The sequence below is a fragment of the Cyrtonyx montezumae genome, unplaced genomic scaffold (assembly GCF_038088225.1).
Source record: "Cyrtonyx montezumae isolate F1298 unplaced genomic scaffold, pur_monq_1.0 scaffold_4, whole genome shotgun sequence".
Lineage (NCBI taxonomy): Eukaryota > Metazoa > Chordata > Aves > Galliformes > Odontophoridae > Cyrtonyx > Cyrtonyx montezumae.
This window is the reverse complement of record NW_027072045.1, coordinates 13,484,266-13,502,200: the sequence shown is the minus strand read 5'-3', so window position 1 is coordinate 13,502,200 and position 17,935 is coordinate 13,484,266. Positions and strand designations below refer to the sequence as shown.

The window sequence follows — 17,935 nt, the reverse complement described above, 5'->3', positions numbered from 1 at the left end:
ATATAGAGGCAGATGCCTGTCAGAAGTGGAGCCTGATCTATTGGTTTCACAGAAAGTCTAATGCAATGCACCAGTAACTGGTGCTGCACATTGCTGCGTTAATGTGCTGGGAAGGGAGGAGTTACACTCTGTGTAGAAACCTGGTTGTACAACAGAAACATAGATGTGACTGAAGCACTTGTGTTCTTGCTTCGGGCATCAATTGTCGCTTGTCTAAGTGTCTTGCGGGACTCTCTCTGGGAGAAATCAGTGATACAGCACAGACTGTAGGTTATTTTTTTCCTCCCATATGTGTGTCCATTTTTCCCCTGGGGACAGAGGTAGTTATTAATAGCCTGCAGGAAAAATCTTCTGTTCTTCCCAGTCCTTCCTTATTTCCACAAAGTACTTATTGTTCATTGACTCTTGCTTGAAACGCCACTAGAGAGGCTGGTTCAGGTTATCACAGTTCTTGCAATAAATTCTTTAAAAATAAGATACATCACAGTATAAAAATGATACAGCCACTTCTGGGAAACTAAAGAGTGCATGAGATGCTGGGGAGTGCTGCTCTCCTACAGCACTGGTACGAACATGCTACAGAGAATGGCCAGCTGAAGGGTATGGTGCATTAAGTGCTTTACAGCTCATGTTTTTGGCAGCTCTGCATTTGCTTAACTATGTTCACCTTTCTCTTAAGAACTTTTCTCAGAGTCTGGTGTCTTAGTTCCACATGAGCATTTGCAGTGCTAATGTAGAGATGGCACATCTGCTTGTCAAGCTTCTGAACCCTGGGACTGTCCTGTGTTATTGCAGCTAGTCAGCTTATTCCGAATGCGAAAAACAGTTTCCTGCAAGGGATTTGTAGTTCAGAATTTTTCCCTTAAATTTATTTTTCTTTAAATTTAAGGAACTTTGGCTATTTCACTGTTGGGAAATGCTGAAGGACCATCTCAAATAATTTGTTCAGATCTCTTGGGCCTTGGAGGTTATGAAAAGTTTTTGCTACAGACACTCTACCAACTCTAGGAAACATCTGTTCTGCATTCTGAATGCATTTTCCCAGCAGAGTTTGTTTTAATAAAATCATCACTTTCTCCGCAGTTAGAAAATCCAGTGCAATAAAGGGCTTTGATTGCCCTAGAAAGTTGTTGACCCCTGGTTAATGAGGAAATTAAAAAGCAGAGTGTAACATCATTTGTCTCAGCCTGTCCTTCCAGAAGCTTCTGTGATGATCATAATATGACAGTTTACCAGAACCGAAGCTCTGAAAAAGAGATGACTGTTCAGTGTTTCTTGTACTTCTTGCTTTTTTGTTGATGCTTTGCTGTAGTTTGTTCGAAATCCCAAGTCTAAGCTGTGGAATTTGACTAGCAAGTGTATTGAATGAGGCTACTAGAGTGAAGCACTTTAAGATATGGGAAGGTGAGATTAAGCCGTTTATGTATATATATTTAATTTGACACATTCTTTCTTGGTTGTGCTCAAGCCCGAGGATGGCTTTTCCTTCTCCATAATGAATACTTGACGTTTTGCTGAGATTCAGTCCATGTGAGTCCTGATAATTATATGTATGGTCAAGTTGTTCTCTGCTGAGTTAGAAAAGCAGGATAACCTAAGACAATCCTCAGGTTTTGCTGAGAACTCCTTTGTCCTCAGTGGAGGAAACAAGCATTATGGCAGGAGATGCTGCCCACATTCAGCTATGGTGCCCTTCTTCTATGTGAGAAGTAAGCAGGGAAAGAAGACTGCAAGAATGTGGTGGAGAGCATCTTCACTGGCCTGCAGAGGAAAAAATCATGCTGGCTTGGAGTTGTGTGGAAGGTAAGAAGGTCTGAATTTTTAATGGTATTTTGTCTACCCGCTTGGAAAAATGAAAGTTGTTGGAAGCTTTATCCCATCCAGTTTCCCTTGCTGGAATACTTCGTGTCTTCAATCTTCCCCTTTCCAGACACCAGTTTCTCTTGACAATCATACGATTTTGAACTTAAATTAAAGATAGATATTCCAATATCTCGGGAAGAATTGTTTCTCCTGTGTTTCCAAATGAATAACACACATGGCTGTCTCCTGAGTTGTGCTTTCAGGTAAAAGCTTGAGGACAGATGTTGTTACAGTATTTTAGAAGTTAGCTGCCCATCAAGCAGATTTGTGGCATTATGGGGTGTTACACAGTGTGCAAGGGAGGAGGAAGGTGATATATATTTCTAGGGTCACTACTTGCACCCAATTCACTGGCAGACTCTTGGCAGCTTTGCCTGGCTTTCCTCTTGCTTGTGGAAGCAAGCACAAGAGCTTTATTTAGTAAGGGATCTGATTGCCCTTTCTTCGGTAGATCAGACAGTGAGTTTTAGAACAACAAAAGAAAGCAAAATGCATAGAGCAATTAATATTCTCAGTCCTAAGTTGCATCTTGTATAAGACACAAATTTACAGGCACAGTGAACTACTTAGGTATTCTTGTCCCACCCTTTCTTAGAAAATATGAATACTGCATGGACTCTCTCTGCTCTTTCTTCAGATTGTCTTTTTGTCTATGCTAGTGGCAGAACGGAACTGTGCTCTGTCTTGCTGTCTTGATCTGTTGTCTTTTATTTTGGTCCCAGCTGAGCAATTTGGACTCCTTTAAGCAAAATTGGATTTTGATTTTCTAGAAAGAAGAGGTGGAGAAAATGCTTTCTTCCCAGCAGTGCCACAGCCTGCTGCTTTCTGCTTCACTGGACCCTTACTTATCACCTCAAGCTGCCTTTGTAGTTTTTGCAAACAAATTGGGCACCTGTTCTTTAGCCAGGACTGTGAGTGTTATGGATTTAACTCAGATTTATGGTGCATTTAAGCTTCTGGGAGCTCCTTTAAGTCAGCCAAGCTCCCATGGCAAAGCTGGTCTGTGGGGAATAGAAAAAACTAATTGTGAATGTGCTCTAGGTAGAAGGTGAAATATTCCTGGGTAGAGAACCTTTTGTCTTTGCCAAATGGTGCATGGAAACTGAATTATGTAGTAAGGAAGTCTGGCAATGTCCAGCTGAGGTTGTTAATTCCAACCAATTGTTAGAAAGGATAAAATCATAGTAGTGTGAGAGTTAAAAAGAGCTTAGGGAGTCTAGTACTGCTCCCTTTGTAGATGCATGATTAACAAAATTCATATTGTTCCTGGTTGTGGGAGAAGCAGACAAATCTTAAGAAGTCAGGGTGGAGAGAAGTGATAACTGTCTGACAAAGCAGCAGGTAGGAAGTAATGTGGATGAAAGTGATTTTGAAGGGTCATTGTGCCAAACTGAAAATTCGTTCTCCTTTTCAGTATTTCTAGTGATAATAGGCCTGAATACATGGGCATTTCAAGCTCTGGAGCAGTAATGGCTGAAATCCTCTATGCTCTTTGATATGACAGAAATGTTCAACTGAAAGATGCAGTTTAAAGGACTTGCTGAGGAGACAGCAGGACATGCATGTTGCCCACAATCAATGTGCAGCTGCTTTCAGATACAAGGTTCATCCCTTGGCTTTCTTATTTATTCATAAGAGTGTGTCAGGTACTTATCTTTGTCCTGCCAGAACCAGATGTTATCCTTCTCTTGGGATGAATACTCTCAGGAGAGAGGATTAAGTGTGAACTTGCTCTAGTCTTTGGGATGTGTTTAGATACCATAAAAACATAGATATCTAACATATACCTATACTGTATATCAGTATAGAAAATATCTAAAAGCCCAAATGAATCAGAACAGGATCTTCCAAAATTCTCACATATGACTCCAAAATATCCTTGTGGGAGATAAGGGTATAGTTATTCCCTGTCTTTCCTAGTGAGATTAGTAAGGTTTGAAAATATTTGGTGTATCTGCACACCAATATCTGCCCTTTTGTATAGAGCTCTCCCTTTTCATGGGCTACAATGAGACAAAATATGCAAAGATGTTTTAGATTTCATTAGTCACACTAGTTTATTCAAACATCTTCTTTGCATAAGAAACCAAGTCTTGCACTGGTCTCTGGGAAAGAATGCTCTCACAGCTTGGAGAAACAGTCTGAGCAAATGACACTGCTGCTCAGCAGAGGTCAGCAGCTTGGGTGCAGGAGAGGGGGCCCAGCTGTAGAGTTTGGCGACATTATTTGCAATTCAATCCCATACAGTTCCCTTCTAGGGGAACAATTCAGTAAGTGCAGAGTTGTTCTTTTTTCGTAATTCACCATATAATTCACCTCCCGATTTCAATTAAGAAGCAATCTGTTTGTGACTGCAAGCTGCACTTGTTTAGAAGTACAAAATTATCCTTTGCTTCAGTGAAGACCACATGCCTTAATTCTGTTGGTGAGTGACTGGTTAGGGTTTCCTTTAAATGGAATGGGATGTTGTGTGAGGAATAGCATACCTTGGGAGTGTGAAAAGTCCTGGGGACCTAAGATTTAACTGAGAAGGAACTTTTGTTGAGCTTGGTCTTTAAGGAAGTGATGAGGACTGGGCATGAAAGAAAACAAAGGGAAATGTTAGGATGGGACATTGGAGCTGGAGAAGAGTGATAGAGTTCAGAGCAATCTATCTTGTTGAATCAGGCTTGTTCCTGTTCACACATCTAGTGGCTTTTATCCAGTCAAGCTCTGTTACATTATGCACTTCCTTTGAGAGACAGTTCCCTGATTTAGTGAGTCTCTTGGACCACAGAGATTTAACCTATAGTCAGCTGAAAGTCTGAATATTTTATTTTCCTGTGTTTCATTTTATTGCTGTCTTCCATCATCCGTTTCCTGATCTTTTAATTAGTTCTAGTAATATAATGTTGGAGAAGGAGAATTCAGAGGTATATCCAGTAATATTTTTGGAGAATTAGAATTAAAGTTCCTCTCGGCCCTCTTCCCAGGTGTCAAAGAAGTATTTTTCTCCCTGTGTGAAAGGCCAACAAAATCTAGTCACTCCTTCCCTCCCCTTAAGAGCAGGATGAGACATTCCTGTCTTTGCCCCCACTTGGAGGGGCTGAAGGGGGATTTGCAAGAAGCCAGTTCCAGAGCAAAAGAATGTTTTCCAGCTGGCAAAGCAAGGGCTGGAAGATTTCCATCTCTCTTGAAAGTGGGACACCTCTCTTGGAGCTTCTACAGAGCATCTATATACACTGCATACAGTGCTGTATGCATAACAGTATCCCGTTCTGTATTTGGTGATTGATCATTTTCTTCCTGCTTTACCTTTCCACTGAGACTGTAGAAAATTGCTGGTACCTTTCCAGAAATCAGTCCATTCAACTTCCTTTCTCACAGGGTACCCTCAATGAACATTATGGGGATGGAGGGAGGGTGACAATAGGGATGGTGTCAGAGCTGCTTTAGATGTAGTCTCAAAGCCCATTTTATGTTACTCATTTTGCTGCCTTGTGTGTTATGCTCTCTCACCCTAGGCATGATTTTTGAGTTTCTTTTTACACTGTGATAACTGTGGAGATCTTTCCTGCCAAAGATACACTGGGCTGGTTTTCCATGTTGGTTCTGTGTTTAGTGGCTCACTGACAAAGCTTCTATACTGTCTATATTTCTTCAGCTTCCCAAGCTGATCTTTGCAGGACGTAAAACTTTCTTTAGAAGGAATGCTTTGCCTTTTCAGTACATGGGGAAACAAAAGCACAGGTTGGTAATGAATTGAAAAAGGTATCTCTGGAGGCTGGGAAGAAATCCAGGGAAAGAGTCCTGTTTTATCAGGATGCTAGTTACTGCTCCTGGTGGAGGCATAGTAGCCAGTTTCTGTGGCCAGCAGACCCACAGATGGCCTCACTGCCATCTGTTGTCCTTCCTATATCAGAACTATGCCAACATACAACATGAGATCTGTTGTTTTTCTTTTTGCAGGAGGCCTGGGAGAACAGTCTTTTGAGCCAAGTGAGAACACCACCTCAACCAATAGTAAAAAAGCAGTTAAAACGGGTAATGTGGTACCCCACCCAGACCTTTGGGTATCTTTTATTTACTTTTTTTTATCCCCTGTAAAACAAACCTTTGTCCTGTGTATGGGTGTGTGTGTGTGTGTGCATGCTTGAGAGACTTGCCATTCCCAGGAATCTTCCTTTATGGGTATTGGTGAACTCTCTGTAAGGGTGAATTTGTCTCTTGTGGTGTAGTGGGTTGACCCCAGCCAGCAGCCGAGCATCTATGCTTGAGCTCACTTGCTTCCCCCTCCACCAGTGGAATGGGTTAAAGAACAGAAAGAGAAAAAGCAAGACAACATTAAAGACAGTTTAATCAGTGAAGGCAAAAAAAATATGGGGCAAAAAAGCCTCAAAGCAAGTGATGTAGAAGGACTTGCTCAACCCCTCAATGTGCAAAACAATGCTCAGCTGGTTTCTGAGCAATGGCTACCTTGGAAGGCACAATCCTGCTGTTTTTATTGCATGATGTCAGATGGTATGGAACATCCTTTTGGCTAATTTGGGTCAGCTGTCCTAGCTGCATCCTATCACACTTCTTCCTGCTCACTTAAAGAAGGTAAAGGTGACTCAAGTGAGAAAAAGAAAGCCTTGATGCTGTGCAAGCACTATTCAGCAATTGCCAGGACATTGTTATTAGCGCTATTTTAGCCACAAATTCCTAACAGCATTACTTGGGGCTGCCATGAAGAAGTTTAACTCCATTCCAGCCAGACCAGTACGTGTAGGTGGCTGTGAGTGTTACCAGGTCTGTAAAAGTCTTTTTAATCCAAAGCAAAGTGTGTAGTACTACCTGGCTGCTTCTTGCTATTGGGGTATTTCAGCTAAACTGTTTTACACTTCTGTTCATTTGAAGCTGTGATATCACCTAGATGAAGTTTTCAATTGCTTTCTCCCACTCTTGTAGGAAAGGTATTGCTTACAGGAACAGTCTCAACTTGTAATATCGCAGCTATTTGCACAGGGTTGCCCTGCTGGTGTTGCAATCCGGTATGTGCAGCAGGGGCTGGTGTTTCCCCTACGTAGTCACGAAGGCAGAGGCCACACAGTACTTCGGTCTCCAGCAGGGGGTGCATGGCTGCATTCAGGAGTGCTACGTTCATAGCCCAGTGCTGCATTCCCACGTCACAGCTCCTCAGCTTCTGGCAGGCTTGAGGTAATGGCACAGCTGGCAAGAACTCTTTAGGAGGATGCTTCTTCTGTGTCAGTGCTTGTCTGTTTCCCAGACAAATGAGGCTGAAACCCCTGAGTGAGTCCTGGAGATCAAGACCTCTGGGGTTGATGTTCATCAAGGAGGGAGGAGGGAATGGATTTTGGAAAGGATCTCAGTTGTCTTAAACTCAGCAACAGTACTAGTCTGTTAAAGAGATTATGCCCATGTAGACTAAGAATTAGACAAGCTGCGTAGCTTTTTCTTCCGCTGAATAAACCTTATCCATATGTGCAACGTGGAAGTGACTGAAAGCAGTGCTTCTTAAAGCATTCTATCCAGGTTTTTTCTATCCCCTGGTGATACTGCATCTGCTGCCTTTTTCCTTTCTGTCTCCCAGCTGGCTAGGAGGAAGTATCAGGCTTCTTCAAGGGACTGGCAAACATGAGTGAATAAAAGCGGAATATTTTAGGAGGTAGGGTATCAAGAGCTAGGACTGTTGCTAAGAATTTACCCAAGAGGTTGTATTGTTGGTGAGAAACGGAAGCATTTGTGCTGCAGAAATGCAGATCTTGAATCTCCTTTGCAGAACTTCTACTACACAACGTGCAGGAAAGCATTGGGCAGATGACTCCTCATTTGTCTTTGCTGGCAGGAGTTGTCAGTGTGCAAATTCACAGGGATTTGTGGCAGCCTGAGGAGCGATTTCTGACTGGGAGACAGGTATCTACAAGACCATTTCTTTCTCAAGACCCTCTCCCTTCTTCCAACTATGGCCCTTTTAATGCTCTACAAGTACCTTTGTGGAATAGGTGTATGTAAAGATGGGGAGGACAGTTCTAATTACATTATTGTAACCCCCCAACATCACAGCATCTGCCTTTTTAGTAGGGTCTAGCAGCTGGCTTGGGGATGGGACAGTTTCTGAAACAGTGCAGCTAGCATGCTGGGAGAGGTGCTCTGGAGATAAATAGAACAAAAGGCAAGTTATTGCTTTATCCTGCAGCTGAGGGCACAGCCTCCGGTGGGATGGGCAGGGCTGTATGAGGCAGGAGGAAGGGTATGAGGTTTATTACTTCATTTTCTCTTCACTACCTTAATTTCCTTCCTATTGTTTTGATCCCCTCAACCTTATCATGGGTAAGCAAACCATTACTGTTTCTGCTGAAGGGATGAATGGGAGAAGAGGTCCTCAGCAGTGCCTCTAAATGCAGGAGGAAGGGTTCTGTGGGGCTCGTGTTTTTTTCATGACCCAGCAACCATGTGAGCAACTTGGGAATCAAAGTTGTAGCCAGTCTCTTTGATTTCCATACAGAATACCACAACTGCAGCTTAGATCCTTCCTCCTAGAGCTTCAGAAAGGCCTGCTAGCACAAAGGAACCGCTGCCAGCACTGTTGCCTCCTCAGGTTAGAAAGGAGTTCCTGTTGATGTGACTCTTCAGTCCAGTGCTTTCTGCTGTTTTAGTAACCTCTGTACTCTTAATGCCTTGCCCAGTTTTGTCTGGTGGGTTGACTTGGTGATGTATGGTAGAGAACATCCAAGAACCACAGCTTATCAAATCCTTAAAGATGGTAGTTTAAAAAATAAAAATAAAAAATAGAATAAAGCTGTTTTGAAGTTTGGGCTCACCCATGGTGCAGCAAACGTGAGATGAACAGCCAGAACAACATTGAGTGAAAGGATTTTTCTCTTATGTCAGGCCCATACTGCATCGAAAGTGTGAATTTTGTAGGCACGTGGCAGCAGAATAAATACAGGACAAGGTATAGGGTCTGCCTGGGAGGCTAAATGAGTGCAACAGGTTGAGAAAATGCAGCATCATTTGGATTTGTTTGACCTCCCACTACTCTTAAAAAAAAAAAGAAACAACAACAAAACTGTGCCCCCCATCTGTGAAGTTCCTATTTGGTGAAGTGGGGTGCTAGGTACAGCAGGGACATCCCTTTGCACCATTCTGAGAAAGTGTATTTGTGTAATGTGCAGTGATTCTGCCCAACAAGAAGGGCTAGGTTTCCAGAGATTAACTGTTTCCAAGTCCCAAATAAATCACTGGCAAATCTAGCTATGGCTTCTGGCTTGGATTAACATCTTGCCTTTTCTGTTTTTCTTTTTCTGAAGCTCCAGAGGAGGGCTGTACCTGGAACTAAAGAGGATTTAAACAGTGTTGCCACTCTGTCTTGCAGACGGCAGGCAGAACACTACGCTTGTGAGGAGACTGAAGAAGAAGGAATATAAGGATGAGTCTGGGATGGATACAGACTCTTCTCCCAGAGTGCGCAGGGCAACTACATCCAGGGCTGAGAGGATCTGGCCTGGGGGAGTCATCCCCTACGTGATTGGAGGCAATTTCACTGGTCAGTAGTGACAATGTTGCTCCCTGTTTGCTCAGGGGTGAGTGTCTTAAAACGTGTGGGAGATCTCAGGAGCAGCTTTCTCACAAATGACTCGGGTCTTTGAGAGCCTTTCTCCTGAGGCATGGTGGTGGGCAGTGTGGTAGTGCAAGGAATTGTGCTCTGTGGAGACCTGATACTGAAGTGTATGGGGAGATTTTTGTTTTGTTCTTTTTTGGAATTCAAGAAATAACTGAGTGACTTGGTTACTTTCTTGATTGCTTCAGGGACTAACATGTGAGCTGCAGTCACATCCTGTGTTTCCAGAAAGGGACCTTTTCTTCAATTAGAAGAGCAGGGCGATTTGATAACCACTCCTGTACAGTGTTGGTTTGCTTCCCTAGTCGTCGTCCTCCTGTCAGCTTAGGACAGTCCTCAAAACCACTTTCACAAGTTAACTGAGACCTGTTCCCATTCTTGTACCTAAACTGCTGCCAGGAGTTTGTGAAGCCATAGTGGAGGGGTCTATTCTTGTGCAGAGGGAGAGGAGCAGTTTGTGCACCCTAGCAGCATATTGAGTAGCCTGATAGTTGCATGTGTACCATACATTTGTTGGAGAACAGCTGCCCACATCCTTTAGAATCTGAGAAAGCCTTCTGTGTATTGTGTGTTCCACTGCCATAACCTTACAGCATACATAACACCATCCTTCTTTGTGGGTGACCGTTAGAAGCAGCTCTTGCAGTAGTGCAGTTCTGTCTTATATTCATCTTGGTGATTTGCCTTAGTTTAATATCCCCTTGGAACTTGTCTATTCCTTGTGCCTTTTCGATGTACTTCTGACCTTTCCCCACTCTTTAGTCCTTCTTGAGAGTGACTGTAGCCCTGTGTACACAGAAGCTACATGTACTGCTATGGGGCAGCACTTTCTAGCTGACTGTATGATTGTTCTGGATGCAGCTGAGTGACCACTGCAGGTGTCCCATACCCTGGGGGAGGTAAAGCACTGTTGCCTATCTTCAGGTATTATCAAGGCATAGTATACTACTTCTCAAGTGTCTCACTAATCAAGTCCTGAGCTGTTCCTGAATTCAAGTACAGACCAGCAGTGTATTTCTGTACCTCTGTTTGCATCCCTAAGACAATTCTGCCTCTAGCCCCAGTACAGTTTTTGCTATGTTTTTTAAAGATAAAATATCTGGCAGTAGTTCTGCCTTAGTTTTGTGGAGCATATATGTGAGATTCTTGGGCTTTGAGACCTGTGTGGTCGTTGTGTTGCGATGTGTGAGCAAATCTGTCATGTCACTGAATAGATGTTCTGATCTGTGCACTAAACTGCAGTGCCTGAGTAATCTTTGCCTAACAAGGTGACATTTCTTATATGCAGAAGCACTGATTCACTTAACCAAGTTTACTACCTGTTTTAATTGGAACCATTAATTCATCAAACACAGGAAGATAAAGGACTAACTTACTGTATTGTACTTTTATTAGGAAGATACTTATAGGTATAGCATTGATTACTGGAACAGCTGACTGTCCTTATAAAGTCTATTAGTGATTTTCTTCAAAGCTTGGCCTTCGCTGATTGCTGTTCTTGGATATTTTTTCTCAGGAACCCAAAGAGCTATATTTAAGCAAGCTATGAGACACTGGGAAAAGCACACTTGTGTGACGTTTGTGGAAAGAACTGATGAAGAGAGTTTCATTGTGTTCACATACAGAACGTGTGGGTAAGTGACATATATGGTGTCTGCAGTTATCTATGTTGCAGACATATCCTTCATTACAAATGTCATTCTAAGTCTAGCTCTGGCCAGAGTATAATAGCCACATGGGACAAAATCTGTCAGTTTCAGATCCTTTTCCTGGGATAGCACTTAAGTTTGTGCAAGCAGTTTTACAGTCATGCTGTTATTTTCTTTCTACATATACACACATGTATGTATACACATAGGTGTATATATACACACGTGTAAGTATGTAGGTGGATGTAGATGTATATGGAAATATATATACACTCATATATACTTACACATATAAATACGAGTAAGTGTATGAAGCTGCTAGCCTGTACCCATCTCTGACTTTCCCAGTTCACTGATGAACTGCATGGGTTTATGGGTTTTCTTTTTCAGATGCTGTTCATACGTGGGTCGCCGAGGAGGGGGCCCTCAGGCCATATCCATTGGAAAGAATTGTGACAAGTTTGGTATTGTGGCTCATGAGCTGGGTCATGTGGTGGGTTTCTGGCATGAGCACACGCGGCCAGACAGAGACCAGCATGTCACAATCATCAGAGAGAACATACAGCAAGGTAAAATGTCACGTCAGGTTATTCCACTTGGCTTTTGGGTGGGTGGCAATCTTACTGGGCTTGTGCGAAGCACTACTGTCTGTGAGCTAGGATGGAGAAGAAGAAATATTTCTAGAATATTATATAGTATTCCTAGAATAAGGGTGGAAGTAGTTGAATGAATGGAAATTTGGGATGTCTGGCTGGAGTTATTGCGATGTAGTAGGATATTCCTTTAATTCCAGACTCCTACAGTTGGAAGAATTTTTTTTCCAAGTGATTTGTTTGGCATCACAGGTCAGGAGTACAACTTTCTAAAGATGGAAGCTGGAGAAGTGAACTCGCTGGGAGAGACCTATGACTTCGACAGTATCATGCACTATGCTAGAAACACATTCTCCAGGTGAGGGCCATAGATTATCTGCCTTTGGGACTGTTCTTAGCAGTTGTCATTAGCTGTGTGGGATACGTAAAGCCTAGAAAGGGACCTGTGGTCTATTACAGAGATACGTGGTGGTTGCAGTGAGCTCTGAAAACATTTGAAAAAGTGAGGTGCTTGAAAAAGAGGTATGGTGGACTACTGTATTCACTACATTCCCCTTCCTCTGATAATCTCAGAGACTTTCTAAAGCCGTGCCAGTGTGTTTTGTAACCTCCGTGGCCAACATGTGTAAATCTTCCCTTCTGCGATGAGGATAATGCTAAAATGGGCTTTGAATTTTGACAGTAGCACAGTTCATGTTTTAGAGTTACAGTATTGCCTTTTGAGTCCTCAGCAACTTTGCCAAGGAATTGGGATCAGATCTTTATTTTTAATGTTTTGTTTTTCATTTTTTAACTAACTGTTTATGTGCTTTAGATTGTGGCCTTTTCAGGCTTGTGGTTCTGTGTTATGTTCCTCGTAGAGAATTTTTTAGTCCTGTTCGTGTCACAACTAATTGGTTAACTTCTGTGCAGGCTATTTGCCTTTGACTCCCAACTCTTCTATCCAGACAGAGCTCATTTTCTGAGTAGAGAGCTGAAAAAGGTGTGTATAGAGAAGGGAAATGAACATACATTTATGTCCTGGATTTGGAATGAGAACTACTGGATGACCAGATCTATTTTGCTACATTATTTGAAGATTTTTCCATAAACAAAATAGCAACTTTCCTTCACTGCACATCTCACATAAAGGAGATAAGAGGCAGAGCTCAAATATTCACTCAACTTTTTTTTTGCTAATATTAAGTGCATCTTTTGGGCTCTTGACGTTTTCTTATTTGCTAACTGTATGTGAGAGCTAAGTCTAATGTTTAGTGCTTTTTTGTTTCTGAAGCTTTGCATCAAGCAGGAGAAAATTAATGAACTTGCTGAAATACTGCTTGTTATGGCAGGGCAAGGTGGTGCCTAGGCAAAGATGTATTGCTGCCTTCAGAAATTTCTTTGGATCAGATACCCAAAGCAAAAGATTTTACATCCCTTGAGGCATCTGCTGGACCGTCCCAGCATTTGCTGGACTCTAAATGGATGGAATTGTCTTGCACAAAAGCAGGATTAAGTTATTACTGCCATTTATATTGTGGATGCTTTTGAGTCTCCCTCTTGAAAACCAGGGTCCTTCAGAACACTGCTGAGCCAAAAAGGAAAAAAAAAAATGGCAAGAGTCCTTCTAAATTTAAATTGATGCTTAATAGGATTTTTAAGTCTGTTTTCTTTAAGTCTTTTGTCTCTGTGACCCACCCTCACCCCAGTCATAGTCTTTGTGCGGTAATTGAACTGAGCACTAAATGCATCTGTGGGCTGATTGTGCTTTCTGGGTAAATAGGCAGTGCTGGGAACGGGCTTTTACTTTACCAAACCCATCTTGAGATCTACTGCCCCTAGCAAATGATGCATGCTTTGACCAATGAGCATGAATACAGATTTGTGGACGTGTGCATGTCTCTTCACCTTACTGAGTTTTGCAGGTGCTGGCCAATTGGAGCTGACAAAGACATACAACCCACAAAGATACTAAGTTCCAGCAAAGTTCATTATGGCTGATGGTTAGATATGGGAGACAGTCTCTCCGTGACACTAAGGACTGTAGTTGGTGTGTGAATAGTTCAGCAGGTTACAGGAAGCCCACATAGGGAAAAGATGGTATGAATTCTCTGAGTTCTCTGCTGGTGGAGATTCCCATATGGCTGTGGACAAGATGACAGCATTATGGCACAAGAGGCTCTAAAGCTGTTTTTGTGTCTTGCTGTTTGAAGCAGCTCTTACACTGCAGACATCACAACTTTGTTGCTTGTAAGTTCTGGTGAACACTGTTAACAAACCACATGGAATTTGACTTTGTTAAATACTGCTGCAGATCGTAGGATGCTTTTATTCTAAACTTTGTGTTCACAACAGAAAGATACAGTTTTTGAGACACCATGATCCATACCAGTGGAAGTTACTTTCAGTGGCACTCCTGAGTATTGCTGCAGGAGTCACTTCTAGTTTTCCATTCAGAGAAATGTTAATCACTTGAATCTGTGGTGAGTAAGGAGTATAGCCCTAGAAGCTGTAATGGTAGCAGGAATGAGTATTTACCATGAGGATTCTGTCTGTGTCAGAAAGTTGCCCGCTTTGTGAAGTATGGCTACAGGCCGTATATTTTCTGGTGTGTTCTTTACAAATATGGAAGCAAGTTATGATTAATTTTACTATCTCTTAAAATAATTTCTATTATCACTGTCAAGACCTACAGATGGCAATTTAACACTAGGAAGGTTTAAACCTCTCCAGACTCCAAAGGAATAGGTTTACTTCAGTTCAGTAAGCCTCTTGTTGGTAGGCCTGGCAGCGCTTCCTGAAGTTAGAACATGTGGCTCTGCTTTTCTTTGAGGGTCCTATTTGAGTCAGGATGCAAGTAGCACTGCCTGCAAGGCAGTGAAGGGGCTTTTTGCTGATACATTTGTAACATACCATCTTAATTCTGTGTCAGATGAATGCACATCACGCTTATACTCTCCACAGGTTTTATTGTGTGAAGTAAGGAGTTGCCTCTCTTTGGAAGATGAGAGTATAAATACAGTGTGGGAACAAAAGGTAGCTGTCTGAAGCTGAGTGCTTCACCTGCCTTGAACATCTACTTCCCTGAAAAGCACCTGTATCCACTGCCCTCAGATGGCACAGCAAATGATTGGCATTTCTCAATATTAGTTGATAACTTCATGATGTTGCAGAATACATTCACGATGCTATGTCTTGAGAACATCTCAAACTCTGTCAACCTTAGCTGATAGCAATGATGGATTGTGCTTGACTTGCTGCTGCTTTGGGTAGCTAATGAATGCTGTGTCCATGTCTGGACAGCAGAATCAAGGCATCCAGTATAAATTTTTTCTTCTTATCTCTAGGAGCAGAGGTTAGGTATTCTACTCAGGAACAATTCTGGCGTTATATTGCATGAACTACTCTTTTTAATGTTGTCTGCTTGATTTTTTTATTAATTTGTGAGCCAACATGCTGGTGCTCTTGAAGGCACTCATCAAATGTTCGGCTTGCTGTGTTGCTAACCCAAGGGGATTTTTTTGGACAGCATGGTACTGCTGGAACCTATGTGGCCTAGGCCAGAAAGACTCTTGTTATCAGTTGGTTTATTTATATTATTATTGTATTTATTGCCTCTTAATTTGGAGTCATGTTTAGCAATAATGCTTGTAAAGGAAGTATATGATTCAGTTGGTGGAAAACATAAAACCTGAAGTCTTGCTGCCCTAGCCCAAGTTGCATCCATCTCGGAAAAAATGTTTGGCAGATAATCAACAATCACAAGGTAATTTGAAATTTGGGGTTATGTATATGCAGTTGTGCAGGTAAGCCTTTGATTCTTTTTACTATTACAGCCTTCACAAGTGGTGGTTACAGTATTAGATTTTGTCACTTTTCTCTGGTTGAGCCCAGAAATCACCAGCATTTCACTTGCCACAGAAGTACATTCCTGACAAACATGAAGTTCTTCTCTGAACTCCTGAGGAGGCCTTGAGAATTTAACATGAGCAGCCCAACCTGTCTCTGTGTTCATGTTGCTCCTGAAATTGGAGGATTTATTTTTTGATACATAAATTCAGACTGAAGCATGCAGAATGCAAGTCTGAATTTGTCAGTCAAAATTTTATTCACTTCAGAGTTTGCAAGCATTGCTTTGTAGTGTAGATCAGGAATTTTCTTACCACTGTAAAAAGCCCCTTCCTTGTGAGAGCTGACTGTTTTAAAGTAGATTAAATTCTTTCCCCTCTATTTCTTTTGATGATTTGCATATTTGCAAAAGATGTGTATCCGCAGATCATACTTTTTGACATTTTCTGTTCAAGAACACTGACTACAGCTTTGGACAGCTGTCATCCAATAAGTCCAGTTACAGTATTTATTTAAAATTAAACTAAAGAAAAACTCTCTCAAACTTGTTTTCCTGAGAGTCTTACTCAGCTGAGCAGACCAATGAACCAAATTGTTTGCTTAACTCATACTCTTGAAGACTCTTGTATCAGCACTTGTAGCACTAAAATTACTGCCCATACTGTCCCTTTGGACTCTATGGACAGTGGTATTCTTTCCTTCAGAAAGAGAAGTCTGCCTCACAGAGTCAATACCAAAGCTGTTAGCATTGGCACTGTGAGGGTTGTTAGCCATTCAGAAGTGCAGTGAAATGATTTCTGTGGACTGGACAGCCTGATTCCTAGAGCTTAGATTTTTACCAACCTGGCATCCCATTTTCTGATCTGTTTTAATGATTCCTATTGCATGCAAGCTCTTGTTTGTGTGCACTCAGTTTGTGTTTTGATGGAAGTGAGGCCTCGACTTAAATCCTTTATTGGACTGTGATCAGAAGTGCAATAGACAGCTCCTGAGTATGAAGCAAGAGAAAAAAAGGTAGAGACAAATGGAGTTATTAGCCTGGGAACTCATGCAGAACAAAGGTAGAGCACTTGATCTATTTCATGTCTGTGACAACCACAGCCATTGCCAGTCCAGCCTCACCTGCTACAAAACAGAATTCCTTTCCCTCTGCTCATAAGTGTCCAGTCTGCACTCCAGCTTAGTCAGATGTGCCATGAACCATCTGCAAGATTATTTCATTGTCTGTTCTGATTTATGGCAATAAATGTGTCCATTCTGAAACACCAATCAGTGACAATCCTGAAATGTTGTAAGAAGAATTTGCTGGCAGATTTGCCTGTATGTTTGGAAGCTATCTGCTGTAGGGTTATGACCACCTCAAGACATGTTTATCATAATCTGCCTTACTCTTACTTGTTAGCATGGGATACATGCTCAAGAGATACCTGTAAGAATGGCTTTGTGTTCTCCATGTCACTTTCCCTACTTCACTGCCCTTTGTCTCTCTGATCTTCCCTTTAGAGGAGTTTTCCTTGACACCATCCTTCCCCGTCGTGATGATAATGGAGTCCGGCCAACTATTGGTCAGCGTGTTCGCCTGAGTCAGGGAGACATTGCTCAGGCAAGGAAGTTGTACAAGTGCCCAGGTAAGTATGGCTTGTGGGAAGGGCTGCAACTTTAGTGTAGACACAGTTAATCTGGAAAGCATTGAAAATCAAGAGCACTTTCGGTGAAAGGACTCAGAAGATGTAGGCCATTAAATGCTTTAAGCTGAAGCTGTGGGAGAACTGCACTTGCTTAACGTGTCTCTTGTAAGTACTTTGCTTGTATTCTTGTTTGGTTCTGGCTTTAGTTTTGTTCGGTGTTCTTTAATGAAACTTAAAAGTGTTGAGTAGCTGCAATATTTGTATTTTGCTAGTGCTTTCATATAAATACCCTGTCTAGAATTAAGGGCATAGTCTCATTGTAGAAAATGAAGTTGATATGTAAGACCACAGACAGCTGGAGAGTAGAAGTTAGCAAAGTGACAGATGATTGTCTGATGGACTGGGATCTCTGCACACCAACCCTCAAAATTCTGTCTTTCTATACAGCTGTTGTCTAACGGGAGAGCTTTATTGAAACCTTAAGTGACTATGGTGTGTTGTACTGAAGCATTGGGAATAACATGGAAGTTCAAAGATGCAAGAGTAGTTGCTGCAAGTGGGTGCTTTGGGCTGCTCAAGGAGAGGTTGTATCCCTCTTTCTGCTGCAAAAGAGGTGATAGACTCAGAAGAGCTTCAGTAGAGAACCCATCTGATTATATCTGACCACTATATACTGGTAGTCTAATCTTGTGTTATCCAGAGCCTGCAAAGATTAGCAAAAAGAGTAGTGGCATCACGGATATGATTTTGGAGACTTAAGCTCATTTGTGA

The 17,935-nt window shown here is 41.9% G+C and overlaps 1 protein-coding gene across 8 annotated transcripts in view; it reads left to right on the top strand.

Annotated features, from left to right (window-relative positions):
• The window catches only part of TLL2 (tolloid like 2), a 104,737-nt gene that overhangs the window by 39,114 nt on the left and 47,688 nt on the right, over positions 1–17,935 (top strand). For 7 of the 8 annotated variants that reach the window (XR_010622776.1, XR_010622777.1, XR_010622778.1 and 4 more), the window contains exons 3-8: positions 5,812–5,886; positions 9,221–9,391; positions 10,983–11,100; positions 11,506–11,684; positions 11,961–12,066; positions 17,040–17,164. Coding sequence is in view for 3 of the 8 variants with exons in the window: in XM_065746270.1 (XP_065602342.1) it covers positions 5,812–5,886; positions 9,221–9,391; positions 10,983–11,100; positions 11,506–11,684; positions 11,961–12,066; positions 17,040–17,164 (774 nt within the window). In the remaining 5 variants the exon portion in view is untranslated. Of the gene's footprint in view, positions 1–5,811; positions 5,887–7,640; positions 7,759–9,220; positions 9,392–10,982; positions 11,101–11,505; positions 11,685–11,960; positions 12,067–17,039; positions 17,165–17,935 lie in introns of those variants that run through there. The other variant, XR_010622779.1, reaches the window with a different exon arrangement.